The sequence below is a fragment of the Mus caroli genome, unplaced genomic scaffold, assembly GCF_978045245.1.
Source record: "Mus caroli unplaced genomic scaffold, Mus_caroli_1 scaffold_8, whole genome shotgun sequence".
NCBI classification, from domain to species: Eukaryota; Metazoa; Chordata; class Mammalia; order Rodentia; family Muridae; genus Mus; species Mus caroli.
Window position 1 is genome coordinate 87,824,262 of NW_028227263.1, and position 18,800 is coordinate 87,843,061.

General features: G+C 34.6%; 1 protein-coding gene and 1 long non-coding RNA gene across 10 annotated transcripts in view; one reads left to right on the forward strand and one right to left on the reverse strand.

Annotated features, from left to right (window-relative positions):
* Positions 1-12,234, forward strand: part of LOC115031510 (uncharacterized) — a 51,463-nt gene extending 39,229 nt beyond the window's left edge. For 2 of the 3 annotated variants that reach the window (XR_015047943.1, XR_015047942.1), the window contains one exon: positions 12,130-12,215. This is a non-coding gene — a long non-coding RNA (uncharacterized LOC115031510). Of the gene's footprint in view, positions 1-12,129 lie in introns of all 3 variants that reach the window. The other variant, XR_015047944.1, reaches the window with a different exon arrangement.
* Ube3a (ubiquitin protein ligase E3A) overlaps positions 10,319-18,800 on the reverse strand; it is a 77,309-nt gene continuing 68,827 nt past the window's right edge. For all 7 annotated transcript variants that reach the window (XM_085841693.1, XM_029479339.2, XM_085841694.1 and 4 more), the window contains 2 exons: positions 18,259-18,402; positions 10,319-17,253 (listed from right to left, as the gene is read on the reverse strand). In XM_085841693.1, the coding sequence (XP_085697819.1) occupies positions 17,133-17,253; positions 18,259-18,402 (265 nt within the window). In that variant the 3' untranslated portion in view covers positions 10,319-17,132. The remainder of the gene's footprint in view (positions 17,254-18,258; positions 18,403-18,800) is intronic.

An 18,800-nucleotide genomic window follows, 5' to 3' on the forward strand; every position in this document is an offset into this window, starting at 1 on the left:
TATTTTACATTTCAAATGCTATCCCAAAAGTTCCCTATACCCTCCTCCAGCCCTGCTCCCCGATCCACCCACTCCCACTTCTTGGCCCTGGCATTCCCCTGTACTGAGGCATATACAGTTTGCAATACCAAGGGGCCTCTCTTCCCAGTGATGGCCAACTAGGCCATCTTCTGCTACATATGCAGCTAGAGACATGAGCTCTGGGGGTACTGGTTAGTTCATATTGTTCCACCTATAGGGCTGCAGACCCCTACAGCTCCTTGGGTGCTTTCTCTAAAAATTCAGGTGACAGCAGATGCTGGGGAGGATGTGGAGAAAGAGAAACACTCCTCCATTGCTGGGGGGGGGGGGGGGGATTGCAAGCTTGTACAACCACTCTGGAAGTAAGTCTGGTGGTTCCTCAGAAAATTGGACATAGTACTACCGGAAGATCCAGCAATACCTCTCCTGGGCATATACACAGATGCAATTCTTTAGCCCTTTAAAAACTTCTCTACTTCAAAGCATGATGTTTCTATTGAGGTATATGCTACATATATGAGAGGGCTCTTATATATGGTTTCTTTTGTTTTCAACATTTTTCTGATGTGTGTGTGTGTGTGTGTGTGTGTGTGCGTGCGTGTGTGTGCATGTGCATAGGCGCACATGTACACCTATGTGTGTAGCACAAGGTGAAGATTATGTTCTGGGGCATAATACATAGACCAAACCTGGAATCCTGTGAACAACCTGTACCTGGATAACTTTCACCTAGTATAGGATGTTTAATGCCATTAATTCTTCAGTCTCTTAAACCTTTCTCTTTGTTTTATCTTGAACACAAACTATTTGAACCTTTGTCCTATTGTAACACTTCATGCTATTGATTCAAGCTAGGGAATTGGGTAAGCAAAGCAAATGAGCCAACACCAAGTTAAAAAATAGTTTCCTTTTTAATCGTACTTCACCAATGCCACAAACTTCCTTCCTTCATTGTTTATTTTTCTCTTCTTTCTATATATTTTCAGATAACTAATAATCTGGGTAAGAGTTTTTATTTTTGACCAATGTGTTATTTAATTGATGTTTTCAGGTCTAATATTTGTTGCTATTGTTCCAATCTTTTAACCTTCCAGTCATGTGTTGTTTGGAATCCTCAATCATTACACTTGAATATCAGTTAAATTTGCAGTTTGGTATCTGATACATATTTTTATTACATTCGCCTAATTGCTCAGATACTTCACACACTTCCAGTTTTTCCTAATTAACTATATGTTGTTTTCCCCTATATTATAATGGTTTTGAGCACTCCTTTGACCCTTGTAATAATGACTTAGTATGTGTGTACTAAAGTAGATACTCATTCCAAGTTTTTTCAGTCTTCCTTTGGAAAATGCCTGTTCAAAGACCCTGGACAGAGTGCCACAACTTTTGAGCCCATGACCAATACAGCCTTTGAAACACTAGGGAATTCTCTCATTCCAACTCTACACTGGCTAGCACAATGCTGGACTAGAATCCTGTGGCTAATGATACAGGCACAAATTTGAGAAGCACTAAAAACCTAGAGGTACTGATGCTAAAACAGCACTAAAACACGCCTAAGTTCCATTACTACCAAGCCCCTTGTAGTCATCCAGTAGTGTCTAAGAGAACGCAGATCAATTCCGTCTGGCAGGTGCTACATATTCTTATGTAATATGAGGGAACTGTTGCAGCTCAAATCACAGGAAGGTCTTGTTTCAGAGGTCAAAATATTCTGATCAATAAAGGTTTTCATTGTCATGCCTAGTTGGTATTGGGGTCCATAGTAAAATTTACATGCTTATTTATTCAATTCATTCACTGTATTGACTAGCTATCAAACTGTATACATATTCAGTTTTGCTTATACATTAGTTGGTGGATATTTTGTATGTCTTTTTACATGGTGACTATTTTCAAGAATGTGGCTTTTAAAAATTGGCAGAAAGACTGCTGGAGAAATGGCTCAGTGGTTAAGAGCACCAACTGTTCTGCCAAAAGTCCCGAGTTCAATTCCCAGCAACACCACGGTAGTTCACAGCTATCTGCGATGGTTTGCTGGAGAGATGGATCAGTGGTTAAGAGCACTGACTGCCCTTCCAGAGGTTCTGAGTTCAATTCCCAGCAACATTAAAATCATCGAGCCTGAAGATCAGTTTAATTTTAATATTATATACAGTTCTAGCTCTGATCCCACATACCAATACATAAATATACTCTTATATATTATGTACACAACTTACCTATAATTGCTACAAGTTTTCTTGAATCAATGAAAAATGGTGAAACCCCAAGTACAGGCAGATTATTACCTAATGACCTTTCCTGTTAATTCTATTTATTCGAACTATTGTCTACTGACTTTTGTTTCAGCTTGACATACTCTACCTGCTATAATTACAGGGAACGTTTTAAGTGGAAACAGTAGATTCTCAAACTCATATCACAATAGTGGGCTTGGTTATCAGTAATTTGACACAAAGTGAATGTTTCCTTCTTGGAGTTATTTAAGCTCTTTGTTGAGGTGGGGTTTTTATGTAGCCTTGGCTGACCATAAACATTTGTATTAAAAAAAGCCCTTGAACTTCAATTCTTTCTTCTTTCAGTTTTGTTAATGGTTACATTATATTCTTTTGGAGCTTTGATATTTACAGCTTTGTAAATACTGTTATGTTGCCTTAGTCAGTTGAATAATCCCCACATAATATTCCTTGTTTCCTCTAAGCATCTAATTTTTAAACAGTCTCTACCCCTTTCCCCAAATCTGATATATATTTTGCTCCCTGCCCTAATTCACTTTGTGTTACATTTGCATGGAAGGGCCCTTTTTCTCAATCTTTTACTGCCAACCTTTTTTTTGTTTGTTTTTTGTTTGTTTGTTTGTTTTTCTGGTTACTTCTGCCCTTTTAATTTAATGCTCCTATATGTAAATGATCACTGACAAATGTTTGCTTTACATAGTTTGGTCCTTGTGTGTCTCTCTTTTTTTCTTTTTCTTTTATTTTTTTAATCTTTTACTGTTTGGCTTGTGATTTCCTCCAATACAGCCATTAATGCTGATCTCTTCTTTTGTGTGTGTGTGTGCGGGGGGGGGGGGGTAATGTCACATTTTGGTTCATTGTTTGCTTTTGTGTGTTCTGCAGTATTCTTTGTAGAAACCATAGGGCATTATATACATTCTTCCAAATAAAAAAACAATTTTCATTGAAGTACTGCATAAGGGACAAATCTAAACATTGTATATTATAATTTAAGCATTTATGAAATAGTAATTCAAGTTCCAACACTTGTTTTCTAATACCTTTTCTTTGCTTTGGCATTCTAAGAGTGACAAAAAAAAGTATACCTTGTAACTATTCAAAATGATCATTGAAAAGAAGAAAACAGAGTTGTAGGCCTAGGAACATACAGTAATTAACCATAATGAACAAAGTATATATGAAATAGATGAATAAGCTAAGTGCAGTAGATTCAGTACTTAGGGTCACTGATGTTTTATAACCAGAGAACCCTACAGTGATCCTATTCCTCTAAATAATTTTTCACATGGCTTCTATATGATACTGTGATGCAAAAACATTTGAGCTACAAAGGACTTGGAATCCTTTCAGTTTAATTATTGATTCTAACATATAAACTTAAATTTGAACTGACAGATTAATTGCAAGAGGCTTCATAGAGGACTACTTTATTTCAAAGTAACACAAATTACACCTTTATAAAATGTACATATAACATGACTTTTCTTAATTTCTAAAATTCTTCAGAAATACTGGGTTTAACAACCAAACTGAATACTGAGGTTGTTTAATCTTAAACCATAAACTTTATAACTTGAGATGAGTCGAAATTGTTCCTTCCACATTAATCTTATTCTAATTATTTAAAGCAGGATCTTACTAAGTAGCCCTGGCTGGCCTTAAAACACAAGAAATCCTCCTGCTTCTGCTTCCCAGTGCTGAGACTAAAGTCATGAACTAACTCTATCTGTATTCTCTCAAAAAAACAAACAGACCTAGTAGTAGTGATTTCTCAAAACTTTTACTTAAGAATTCCTCTTAATATTACTCTCATTCTTTTTAGAAACTTCCCTGGATATAAAACCTAAGTGTTAATGTTCTAATTCTATACCTCCACCCTTCACTCTTTCTGCTTCTGTACCCTCCTTTCAGTTCTTCCTCTTAACTTTGGACATCTAAAAAATAAGTTATCCAACAATTTAATTGGAGACACATAGATATTAGTTGCTTCTCTTTTTGTTGCTTTCAAGATTCTGTCTCTGGCTTTTGGCAAGTATGATTAGAATGGATCATGATAATTACCTTTTATGGTTTACTCTATACTGGATATCATATGCATGTAAATTTGTGCCTCAAAAAAATTGCAGTTTTCCAGCTATTACTCCCTGAATGTTCACTCTTTCTTAGGGAAAATTGGGTGCAAATACAATTAGAATAATAAAATCATTTAAAATGGGAATTTTGCTTTCTACAGCTCTGTAAAGGTTTTTTCTGATAGCTCCATAGCATCGTCTTAAAACTATTGTTCTAAAGGTCTTGTACATCCTAACTAAGTGCTTTATCAATGAACTATATCAATGAACTAAATCAACAACCATGATAGCCCTACAATGACTTTTTTAGGGTTCAGAATGTGGTATGTTATGACAAATGCTTAAAACACATTTTTTAATTTCATTTCACTGTTGTGTGAGATGCTCCATGTCACTTACAGTAGTTATCCATGGTGTTCAAGTAATTATGGGTTTATTGTTGTCCTACCAATGATTTTAAGATTTGCAACTTATGCAATGTAGATATGTCGTTTTTCTTGTAGTTCTGTTATGAAAGGTTCTAGGTTCTTCCAGTAATCTAGGACTGCTCTTAAGTATATAGAGAGGTCTGTCTCGTGTTTTCATAATTTTTTAATTAGCTGCATATTTGTCTCAAAGCGTATTTGTTATTAACATGCTCAACTTTTTTGAGAAAACACTAAGATTTGTTTCCATCCTTTAAAAAAATCATTTTTAATATGCATTTAATATGTATTTAATATGTCTTGTACATTGAATAGTTAGGCCTTTTGTACTGGCTAGTTTTGTGTCAACTTGACACAGTTGGAGTTATCACAGAGAAAGGAGCTTCAGTTGAGGAAATGCCTCCATGAGATCCAACTGTAAGGCATTTTCTCAATTAGTGATCAAGGGAGAAAGGCCCCTTGTGGGTGGGACCATCTCTGGGCTGGTAGTCTTGGGTTCTATAAGAGAGCAGGCTGAGCAAGCCAGGGAAGGCAAGCCAATAAAGAACATCCCTCCATGGCCTCTGCATCAGCTCCTGCTTCCTGACTTGCTTGAGTTCCAGTCCTGACTTCTTTGGTGATGAACAGCAGCATGGAAGTGTAAGCCAAGTAAATCCTTTCCTCCCCAACTTGCTTCTTGGTCATGATGTTTGTGCAGGAATAGAAACCCTGACTAAGACACCTTTATACAAATCCAACTAAAATTTTCTTTGCAATGTAGAGTTTATATTATAGCTAAGTTTTATCACTTTATTATTCCGTTTATTAGCACCACTATATATTTTTCCGATGTTTCTGCTTTCATTTATATTGAGCATTGTATTAGTTCCCTAAGGTTGCTGTATTACTGCAAACTGAGTGACTAATTGACATAGTGCAAAACAATTCATTGTGTTAATTCTGGAGATTAGGCATGGTAACATTCACATTCTTTAAACAAACAAACAAACAAAAAGTATTATTAGGGCTTTACCTAAAACCTGTATGAGAATCACTGTCTCTTCTAGGTTCTGATTTTTTTCCCTTTTTTAAAGTAATCTTTGGAATTCTTCATCTTGTAGAAACAATGCCCAATCTCTTGCTCCATATTACTCATTTTCTTCCTATTTGTGTTTGCTCTCCTTATATAGTAAGGACATCAGGCAATACTAAATTTCAGCTCATTCTAAAGCCACAAGTCTCAATTAAATACAACTGGATAGATACTTCCAATCAAGTAACTCTTCACAATTGTCAGATATGGTAATCTTAAATCTATATGTATAGTTTACCAAACTTAAAACTTCTGTTAATCTTCAAAATTATTTCTTGTCTCTGTCTTTCTTCCTGTCAAGGAGCTTTGATTTACACATGCTACAGAAGAAAGGGCCAAGTTGTTGATTCCCTTGTGACCATTATGGTAGCTAGACGTTAGCCTTTGCCAACATTCCCTGTAAAATAGGAACCTAAGGTTAATTGTCATAAGTACCTAAGAGAAATACCCGATCAACGTACAAATTATGTCTTCATACCCTGACAGCTGAGCTGAGTTTAAAAAAATATAGTACCAGTGTCTTACCAGGGTGACAAAATGTTTTTAGGCATTTGTTGAGTTTTAAATATGAGACTCTCAAATTTGAGTGGTTATATATTTTCATAAGTTCTATCAAGGCTAATTATAACACAAGAGTTACAAGAAGCTATTGACTCACTAGAAATCCTGCCAGCATTCTGCTCACCTTTGTTAGGTTGCCCTTTCCAGGCTCACCTCCATTCCTCTCTATACCATAAAGGACACACAGAAAGGACAAAGCTCAGTTTGCAATGAGACAAATGAATTGCCTTCTCCATTGGCTTTTTCATTTCCCCTTCTGATTTTCTAGGACAGTACATTTATTAATAGTTAAAAAACAAGGCCAGTGATATGGTTTAGCATGGAAGTGGACTTGCTGCTATACCTCACAATGTGTGTTTAACCCCATTAGTCACACAATAGAGAACCAACTCTTGCAAAATAGAGTTTACATATGACATTCCATTAAGAATGGCATTTGATATACTACAAGTGGCAGAAATTTTCGGGGATACACTAATAAAAGTGACAAGAGCACACCGCTAGTTTTGTAGAGAGCTTGGGACAGTCTGAGATACAGAAGAGGAATACGGGGAATAGGGGGTAAATTACACATGGCGACTATCAGTGGATCCCACAAATGCGCACTCACACGTGCGTGCACACATATAGTAACAATTTTAATGAACAAAGTATAAAATGCTAGTCCTCCAGTAGAAATGACTAGTATTGTATACAAGGATATCTTTCCAATTTTTTTTTTGCCATAACAGACATGTAACTGAATTATTACCTTTTATAACAGGATAAGAAAAGAAAATAAAATTAAAGAAAAGAAAAGAAAACTGAGTTCATACCACTAAGCTCATCACTAAAGAACTGGAAGTTTAAAGTGTTACTAGATAACTAAAGAGTTACCAAACTACAGGCTTATGTCCCCTACAAGTGCTGTTATACATGACAATTTCAGATTGTTTCCATTTTATTATTTCCTCTTATGAGTTGGTTATGTAGAAACAGAAAAAGCAAAGATGGTAAAGATGAAAGGCAAAGAAACAAACAAACAAAAAACCCAAAACCTTACATAAATAATGGTTTACACATGCAAACTAAAGGACTTGGAAGAATATAAGTTAGGAGTTGCATAGTACTGAACAGATGGTTTAAAGTTACATATAAAACCATGATGGATTTACCCACTATCATCTAAGGAATGAGAAACAAGCTGGTTTTCCTTCTGTTGCTTTCCCATACAGGTGTGCCCCTAAGACCAGTAGAGGATTGTGTTCCCTCCACAGTAGGAAAGTGTAAGGAGTATCTGAATCGGTAGTAAAGCTGCATCCAGGATGAGTCTTCATACACAGGAACAATCTTTTTAATGATTTTTTTTCTTAGCTTTTTATTGGGTAGTTTTGTAGAAATTTGCATGTATGGTCTGGTTGGCTACCCAGGACCTTTGTCTTTGCAATCATTTCATCTATACATCCATTTAACAGATGCATTACAGCCTGGGAATTGAAGATTAAAAAAAAAAAGTGAAAGAAAATTTGAAACCACTCCTACTCTAGGACATATCAATGAGAAATTGAGGCAATAACTAAAGCAAATACACAAATATATACAAATACAGATGAATTATATCTATTCAGAGAAACACAGCATAAAGATATACTGGTCCCAAACACTGTATTTGGTGTTCTTAGTGGGAGTAGGTAAAAGATGCAAGAGTTTTGGAAACATCTTCTAAAATACAGTTGCATAATAGGCTAACTTCTACTACTCAAATGTACATCATCTAGTTAGAAACTAGAACCCTCTGCACAATTTTATCTTGAGCTACTTCCTTCCATAGCTAGCTATGTCTGTGTCGAGAAACCTTTTTCATTTGAATCAACAAATAAATTGGAGGGGATAGGGATGTAGCTCAAAAAAGTACTTGTTTAGTTTATATGAGGACCTGTGCTCTTCTCTCACAAGTCTCCTACCCAAAATAAACCAACTTACTACTATGCTCTTTCAGATCCACTGAGAAGGATCAAACAACTCTATGAGGCAGGATAATGGTAAATTATTTTAAGAGTTAATATTTCAATTATTTGAAATATTTTGATTTGGCTAACTAGATTTCATAAGGTACATGTATATCTGGTTATTTAAAAGCTATGATGAGAATTGAGACTGGAATGGAAGGCATTTAGCTAGTCATATGGGAGATTGTAAGAAGAATGGAAATGAGACTCTAAAACAGTCTGCTCATTGTATGGTTCCAAAAAGTATCTTCATATTTGGATGTGGATCCATAAGTACAGTTACAAATTCCCTAACCTTGCAAAGCTTGGTATACTGAGTAGAACACAGGGTCAAACAAACCAATTCCTTTTTCTCATTTCTCTTTAACATGAATTCTTTGTGTAACTCTCAAAGGATAGTAATTCCATAGATTTTGTCCTTTGTCGTCTCTTTTCATTTCATCACAGTTCCCTGAAAGTATTCTAGGGAAATAGTAACGATGACTGTCATGCTAGAGCCACTCATTTTCATCTTCGGTGAAGATTCTCTCTAGATTTACCCTTGAATAATCTCACTACACAAAGAATGTGATTTAGTACACTACAACTCCCCTACCTGATCTGTCCCCGTGAAAACCCAACAGCATCATTATCCCTCTATCTTTCATATCAAATATGTGAAATCTGTTCTCTTGACTCTCCTCTATCCCATACACTATCCCTTCTCTTTTATCATGCTGAATCTTTCTGGAACTATAGCAACAATCTCATTAATGCAAAGAATAGAGACACGTAGGCTTTCCCAGTTCATATGGTAATAAATATATGAATTTATGTCTTTGCCTCTTAAGATATGCAAAGAAAAAATCTGAAGTCTACAAGACCCATCATGATCTGTATAGCTGCCCAATCACATCCAGCTACTTATCTCAACCCAATACTCCACCTGTTAAAATGCTCTTCTTTTCTGCCTGGTAACCATCTAATCCTTTACCACATGTCATAGTTTTTTATCTTAATTCTCAGTCTGCTTTGCTGTATGATGCAGATTTTATGCATGTGTAGTACAGGTGAAGTGTAGAACAAGTCATTCATTTTAAACATGATCTTTGGATTTTTCTAGCACTGAAACCTCAAGCTTTGAGATTTTTCTGTTCATAAACTTTTTTTTTTTTTAATTTTACAAATACTAAACAGCATAAAGAGCCGATAGCAGTGAAACATTAAAATGACCAACTCTTAATTGAAGACAAAAGTCTTCCTCCTGCTCAGGTCTTCCTACAGCAACTCAAAAGGCCCTCCCTACCTATTTTAAAAACAGGTACTGAGGGAACTTCTGCACTATAGGAACTTATTACAAAGATATTGTCTTATTTATCAAGTTCTTAGGATTAATGCAAGTGGTAGTGAGGAGTGGTGTATTAATAACTTTATTTCAGAATTTACCTTCTTGGCAATCCCAACTGGCTTGGCTGTTAGTTTCCAATGCCTCCAAACCTGAAAGCTTCTTTATTGGATGACACTCAGCTTCCAACTGTATGGCTTACTAAGGAAGGAAACTTCTATAGGGCAATTTTCAAAACAGCTGATGGCTAATACTTTATAATAATGATATATGTATGGCTCATGAGAAGCACCTACCTGAACCCAAGACTGGTGTTAACTGCATTTTATTCCACTGTCAAATGGCACTTTAGGCATGTCTTACCTTGGAATCCTTTCAAGAGTCAATTACCTCTCTCATGTCATCCAGAATCTAAAGACTACAGAATAATTCTCAAAGTATATTATTTCAAACACACCTCACTGGATTTAAGAACAGTTGGAAAGCTCCAGGCTATTTTGAGACCAGTATCAGTAATACCCTGATAGCAACCAGACAAAGAAAACTACAGGCCAGTATCTTTTATGAATACAGGTGCAAATATGCTAAACAAAATACTAGCAAACCAAATCCAGCAGCATAGAAAATGGTTTATGTAGCAGAGACAAGTGGGGTAATTCCAGGAATGCAAGGTTCTTTCAATACAAAATTCCATCAATGTAATACAACATATCAATAGAATAAAGGACAAAAACTACATGACAACCTTATTAGATACAGAAGAAGCATTTGACAAAATTCAAAACCCTTTTCTTGATTAAAAAAAAAAAGACTCAGTAAGGTAGGAATAGATGGAATATTTCTCAACTTGCAACATCTATGAAAATCCCACAGCTAACATCATATTTAATGGTGAAAGACCTAATTTTCCACTACAATCAGAAACAAGAAAAAGATGTACACTCTTGCCACTTCTATTTAATATCATATTGGACGTGCTAGCCAGGGCACTTAGGCAGGGAAATCAAATAAAAAGAATCCAGATTGGAGAGGAAACAAAAGTATTTATATTGGGAGATGCACAATCTTGTATAAAAAAATTAAAAACAGAATCAGCTCAAAATAGCTACAGTATATAAGGTTGATACACAAAAATGAATTCTTTCTAGATGTAGCAAGGAGTAACCCAAACAAATATTTTTAAAAAAGTTGTTTGCAATAGGATCAAATGAAAAACATTTAACTCAAAAAAATCCAAGATGTATACACTGAAATCTGTAAAATAGCATTGAAAGAAATTACACACCTAAATAAATGGAAAGACACTCCATATTTATGGATTATAAAATTTAATACTGTTAAAATACCAACATACGTCAATCTGATGTATCGATTCAACACAAGAACAATCAAAATCACAGGTGCTTTTTATGTAGAAATTAACAAATAGATCCTAAAATCCATGTGGAATGCAAGGGACCCAGAACAGGTAAAATTATCTTGATGTAGAACAAAGCTAGAGAACTAACACATCCTAAATTCAAAACTTACTATAGAGCTACAGTAATTAAGACAGTATGGTACTGGCATAAGAAGAGAGACACATAGGACAATGGGACAAAGTTCAAGAATCCAAAATTAGCCATATTTATGGTCATTTGTACGTGTTTTTGACAAAGATAGCAAGCCTACTCGTAAGGAAATTATTACTAGTCTTTGTAACAATTAGGTATTGTTCTACTAGATATCCACGTATTAGAGAATGAAACTGGATCCCTACAATGTACCACATGCAAAAATGAATCAAAGACCTAAATTTAAGAACCAAAACCATAAGATACTTAAAAGACATTAAGAGAAATGAAAACATGTACACAAAGTATTCATAGTTGTATTCATAATATGCAAAAAGCAGAAAGAACACATGTATGCACAACCAAGTGGACAAGCAAAAAAATACAGCATTTCAATACAATGACAATATTCAGCCACAAAAGAAACAGTACCAGTACATGCTACAACATTGATGCAGTTTGAACTCATTGCTTTGTGGAAGGTGGCGAAACAGACAAAAAGGCCACATAATTTTATGACTCCATTAACATGAAATGACCAAAATAGGCAAATTCATAGGCATACGAAGATGAGTAGTTGCCAGGGGTTGGAGTTAAGAACAGGCAGTCACTCTTAATGGGTACAGAAAACTTTTTACAGCAATGAAAATGCTCTGGAATTTTATAAAGACAATTTCACAACTCTGTGAATATACTATAACCACAAATTTTACACTTTTTAAAATGGTGAATTTTTATACTATGTGAATTATATCTAAAAGATGTGAGAAAACACATCTCTTCCATTTAAAGGTGGACGATATAAGGTCAGCTTTTAGAAAATAAGTCTTCATTACAGACATTTCTTATCTCTCTCTTTTTTTTAAGTTAACAAGCAATGTTGGGAGAACTGTTCTCAGGATGTCTTCCAAGATGTTATCTACCAGCTGCATGGTAATTTCACTGAAACCACACAACCAGAGATAAGGTAAAAGTGGGTATAATCCAAGTCAAGGGAATGGCAGTGCCAAACTAAAATTCAGAGTCATTTGACTGAAGGCTACAACCCCAACCAGTGTGTACTATATTCCAGATACATTCCTTATCATTTTCTATGTGTTTCTGGGTAATGAAAAATCAGGATAATGATCCAAGGTTCCATGCATGTCAGCCTAATAATCTTAATTTGTTGTTTAATTTAGTCATGTTTGTTTTTGCAAAAAGAAAGATGACAAATTTTAGGTGGTCATGTGGACCCACCCTTACCATTTGTCATCCTTTTTCCTGCCTGTATGACTTTTAGTAAGGTGTATAGCCTCTCAAGTTACAGAGATTTATCTGTTTTGTGAAAATGAAGGACCATGTGCACAGATCTTTAGCAGTCATTGAAAATTCTTGTCAGAATTAACAGGAATTTGAGCAGCAAAGTATAAGAAAATGTTAAATATGACTCACATATATTTACAGAGAACAGCATCTGGAGGATTCCTCTATGAAAATTTGAGAGACTAGTTAGTAATAACAGAACGAATTAAGGTATCAGTTGCCATGACTGCTGGAAGTGTATGAGTGGCGGTGGTCAAGAGTACACCAGAAGACAGGATGTAGAGTAACAAAACTGTCTTGCTTTCAACTATCTAGTCTTTTCCAACTTACTGTCTTTTTTACCCTGGGGCTGATATAATACAGTGATTCCAGAAAATCTATTCAATAAATGTATGTGTATATTTCTTGATTAATGATTATCTGCCTACTGCCTAAGAGACAGAACGATCAGTACAAGGTAGTTTCCACTGTGAATTTACTCAGATTCCATACAAAAGAGAAGATGCTTTAAAAAATAATAATAGTGGGACAATATCAAAGCTAAAACACAGGAAAGGAGGAAGGGAGCACACTTCTGAAGGCCTCCTCAACTGTTCAAATAAATATGACCCACCAGGCTGTGACCAGGGACATGTAGGCTGCTATTACACTATGAAGGCACACTGTAACTAATACAAGTCTTTATGAGTATGATACTTTCAAAATTCCAACTGAAAGAATATGTGAGTTATATAAAGTTAATCTAAAAAGGAATTTTGAGTAGTGATGAAAGGGATGCTGAACAGGATGCACTAGCAAATTATGCAGAAATCCATCTGTACAATCTATTCAAAGGGGAAGTACTCATACAAACCAGAAAAAAAAATGCTTTATGAGAATTAGAAGTAGTTCAGAGTCAGGAAGATAACCTGAGTAAATCAAAGGATTGGGGCATGATATAAAGTACAATTAAATAGGTTTAAGAGATAATAACTGACAACATGCATATATATGCATATAAACTGTGAGAGGGTAGGAAACAGCAAAAGCTATGGTACACATGGAAAGATCAGAGAACAACTTTGTGGAGTTGCTCTTTCCTTCCATGTTTATGTGGGGTCTAGGCAGAGTATTCAGGTCAAGTTTTATATAGTGAGCACCTTTACCCACTAAGCCATCTCCCCAGGCCTCAAAATTGACAGTTCTAAAGGAAGTAACAAGAAATAACTAGGAAATACGAGAGTAAGAATTTTGTTTTTATCAGTACTGTTTTGTATTATATAATGACTTACAGGTACCAGGATGATGTCCTGGAAATACGGGTCTGATTTGATATGAGATATGAGACCCATTATTATTATTATTATTTTATTCTGGGGTCCCTGGAAAGGGAAAGGATTAAAATAGGCCTTGGGATAAGCAGTTAAAGAATGAACATCTCAAAGAGTAGCCTCAGTAAAACACTTCTTTCTCTAGGTTATGTGGATTCTTGAGAAAAAAAATCTTTAAAAGTGGTTGATTTTAGCAATAGCCACCTTATGGAAACATGGAGTAATGCTGCCTAGTTGATGCATTTGCCACATGTTAATGTGAACAAGTTCTCTGAAGCCTATAGTTGAGGCAAGAGAAAAAACTTAGGGAATTACTGAGGTTGAACAGGAAGTTCAGAGGAGTACTTCTAAGTACAATCAAAAGAGTATCCATACAAGGTGTCTCTGAGTTGGGATGGAAAAGTGAGCCTTTCAGGAAGCTGTAGCCCAACTCTGCAAGGCTATCAAGGGTTAAAAACAAGAGTTCTTTACTGTGGCAAATGGAGACTACTAGTTTTATTGCAAGTACATTTTCAGTGAAATATTCCTGGATTAGCAGCCTTTACATAGTGAAATGCAGTACATACATGCACTCAAATATTCTTATAACTGTTACCAAAGTCAATTTTCTTATTTGAAAGTAGAAGAGGGAAAAAAAGGCCTCTGTCTATATTGTGTAAACATTTTTCCTACCAAACACCAGGAACTGTTTTACACTCTAAAGATGAAAGAAGCAGCAAATGGAAGTTACTATTATTATTATTATTATTTTATTCTGGGGTCCCTAGAAAGGGAAAGGATTAAAATAGGCCTTGGGATAAGCAGTTAAAGAATGAACATCTCAAAGAGTAGCCTCAGTAAAACACTTCTTTCTCTAGGTTATGTGGATTCTTGAGAAAAAAAAAATCTTTAAAAGTGGTTGATTTTAGCAATAGCCACCTTATGGAAACATGGAGTAATGCTGCCTAGTTGATGCATTTGCCACATGTTAATGTGAACAAGTTCTCTGAAGCCTCATTTATAGGTTTCTTTTGATATATACATTCCTACATAGGGATGTATTTCCAAATAAAGGTAAGGTTATTGCAAATGAATTTGATCACACAATTAACTATAGACCACAATATGTACACTCAATTTGTTAGCTGCAGCTTCCAAGTTTCCAGAAAAGTTTTGCTGCAGGCTGTGCTTTTATGCCATAAGTTTGAAATGTTCTACGCTACTAAAAGGTATTTTTTAACTTGTAAGTATTGTTCCATGACAATCTAGTAAAGCAATGATGAAAAGGCAGCCATATTAATGTGGTAACATGCTGAGAAAAACGTTAGGAAGCAAGTGAGAGTGTTTTTTTTTACCTCTGAAACCTTTTTAGGTTTATTTTTTTTTCACTTTCTTTTAAATATATTGATGTTACTTCTGTTTGATAATCTATATTATCATTTGAAAACTTTCACACAGATATAGTATCACAACTACTTCAATACTGTAGTGACAATAAACTGAAGAACACAAATCTCTTCATGAATTTATTTTATAAAATATACCCACTTAATTTGTCTTCTTATCACTTTCATAATACATAAGAAGCACAGTGGACAAGATGCCCATTAAGATGACTATAGTCACATTTAGGGGGTCCTATAATCAAGACAGCATACATACCACAACAGTGTTCTAAAGGCTAGCTCAGAAGAAAAAAAAAAAAAAAAAAAAACTCACGCTACCTTATCACAATATGGAACGCACTGTGTTCTCTTTTCCCATTAAAATATTTAAGCCACTGTTTCATTTAGCATTACAGTAAATAAGAGCTCTGTCTCAACTACTACAAGAAGGAAAATAATCCTAAAAGACATCCTTTTCCCCTTCCAATGATTTGAAAGCTACCATTATCCCCTGCCAATTAAAATCATCAGGTTGATTTGCACTAATTGTTAAAACAATCAAGGCACAAGCTCAACAGGTTATCTGTAGCTTGTAGTAAAATGATATACCAGTATGTCTCTCCTTAGTTAAAAATACATAATTCTTTTATTTTGTTATGCAACAAAAGAAATTAACATCACAGACATAGAAGACTAGGGATGGGAAACTACATTAAATATCCAGTAATTTAAGCCTATTTGTACTTTAATATAGGACGTGAAATCTTTAACACCTTTGAAGTAAATTTTAATTTGGGGGATATACAATTTATTTCTCAGGAGTACTAGTTCCATTCGTTTCCAGGCCTGTTAACTGTGTAAATAAGTAACACAAGGCACAGTAGCTGTACTTTCTGTTATGCTGCAACACTGATCAAGTGCCTTGAAAAATGGTTGATTAAACAAGATGATGGCAACAGAAGGGGAGACTTTGGATTGTCTATTAAAATCTCAGTAATAATAAAGATTCATTTTAAGTGCACTTTTACATGCTTATTTATACAACAAACTTCCTAATTTTGTTGCAATAGGCTTGACTATCCTATCATTTGGCCAGATGCACTTTCCCCAGTAAACTTAAACAACAAAAACAACAACAACAAAAACAACAACAACAAAAAAATCCCTGTCCTTTCATATACTAAGAGGATTGGCTACTGAAACAGTTCATTGCAAGACACATGAAGACAACATACTGTGGCATGAGTTGTTTTAATTTGTTGTGCTGTTACTAAAGTTCTGAGGGCTGTGGTTCAAACATTCCAAGTTCTCCCTTCCATCTTTATTGATTCTCAAAATTTTGTACAGTAAACTCTTTGGGGGCTAGAACAGCAGTACTTGCACCACACTGTTTCCTTGACTTCAAGTTTCAAAAGCAAATTGTTAGAAAAAAGTTCCTGATTTGACTTAGATACAGGGACAAAAAATAGCACATACTTGAAGATTACATGTTCTACAAATGGTGGCAATGTTTTCCTTGCGAGAATAGTTTCGTTGGTATATATATTTTAAATACTCAAAAAGGCTCAACCTCAAGCAGTAATAAACACAAGCAAAAGTGATTTAACCCTTAAAATAAATATTCAGAAAAACCTCTCTGTACATACAAGTGAAAGAATATGTAACACTTTCACGCAAAAAAATAATTATAATAATAATAAAGGATTTGTTCATATATGCAGCTGAAATCTGCTGTTCCAGCCCACAATGTCCCCAATGAAGAAGGGAGGCACAGACATAGATGACTACTGTGGTTCACTATTTTACAGCCTTTTTGTACTGGGATACTATTACCATCAAATTATCCCTCTTATATTTATTTTTTAACTTTTTCTTTTTGTTTTTGTTTTGTTTACAGCATGCCAAATCCTTTGGCATATGTGATGGCCTTCAACAATCTCTCTTTAAGTTTTTCTTTGCTTGAATATTCCGGAAGTAAAAGGACATTAAAGCAAGTATGAGATGTAGGTAACCTAAATAAAGAGAAAGGGAAAAACAGGACAATCATAAGTCATTGGAAATATTCTCAGTGTTAAATGCTCCTATTAGATGCATATCTTGTTAGGATGGTTTTTAATGAGAAACTACAGATTAAATAAATCATAAACATTGTGCTGCTTAGTTAAAAAATCAGTTGGGTCTTTATCCTATGAAATAATGCAAAAATTAAAGTGATGCTGATGACAGTAACATTTATTATCTATTGAGTTTCCACTCTGTTACCTATTGCTTTAGATACTTTAACACTGAAGTTCATTTAAATCTTTACACAACAAACCTCCTAATATATTACTAAACCCATTAAAAGCTGAAGTCACTAAACAACTTACCCCAAAGATTAAAAATTATTCAAACCTGGTTTTTAAAGATTTTGAAGTCTATGCTCTTTATATAGATTTGAAATACTGCTGGCAAAATGAAAATGATAATGATTGAATATAAATTAATTAAAATTAGAGCCAAGATGTATAAAACAATGTATAATTAACAGTAATAAAAATATATCTGTCGATATATATCGAAGTCAACCTAGGACATATTGTTCAGCCCTACCACAAAATTGTGAAGTATTTATTGAAGAAAGAACACAATCAAAAGTCAGAATGATTTAACCCTAGAATAAGAATCTAGTATAATGTAAAAGAACAGACAATCCTCTAAATTTTAGTGTAGCCACTCAAAAGTAGACTGTTCTATAATAAGGCTTTTTTAATAAACTATGAAACAAAGGGGGAATAAAACATAACTTGATAACATCTGTACTTCTGCAACCTCCATAATTACTTTTAACTACACTAATTTTTTTAAAAATTCCTCAAATCATGAAGGGAAAATATTCATTCCACTAATGTTTGCTGACTTAGATATTTCAATATAACAACAGAAGAGTATATAGAGGCTACATGTTGGCTCTGCTTGCATGTATGGAATATGGTGAAAAGGTTTACAGTGGGCACAAAGTTGCACTTTGATATTACCTTTCTGTGTCTGGGCCATTTTTGGCTATAATCATCTTCAATTTTCCTAGTCCTCCAACAGGTGCTCTGTCTGTGCCTGTTGTAAACTGCAGAAAGAGTCTTTTCTGTTCATCTGTAAACGAATGAACAATTTCCCAGAACTCCCTAATGAGAAAAGATAGAATACTGGTTTTAATTTGACATCCACTACAAACAAGATCATAGTACTACAACATTAAGGCCAATTTCACAGTGAATATTAAAAATGCCACTTACACTTAGTATGAAAGTTTTAGTCAGCCAGATTTTATATCTTGTAGGAACTATATATGGGATAAATATTAGTAACTCTTTTGCTCAGTAATTCTACTTAAAAAGTACTTTTGTATTCCTAATGCTAAGTGTGATGTTTTAAAATTTACTTTATTGTAAAAAATACATGTATTTAGAAACCTCAGATGAAAACACCAAATGTTCAATATCCTATTCACATTTCTAAAACCTCAATCTAAAAATCTATCAAGATCTTCTCCAAAGCAAGAGAAATGTGCAATAAGTATATC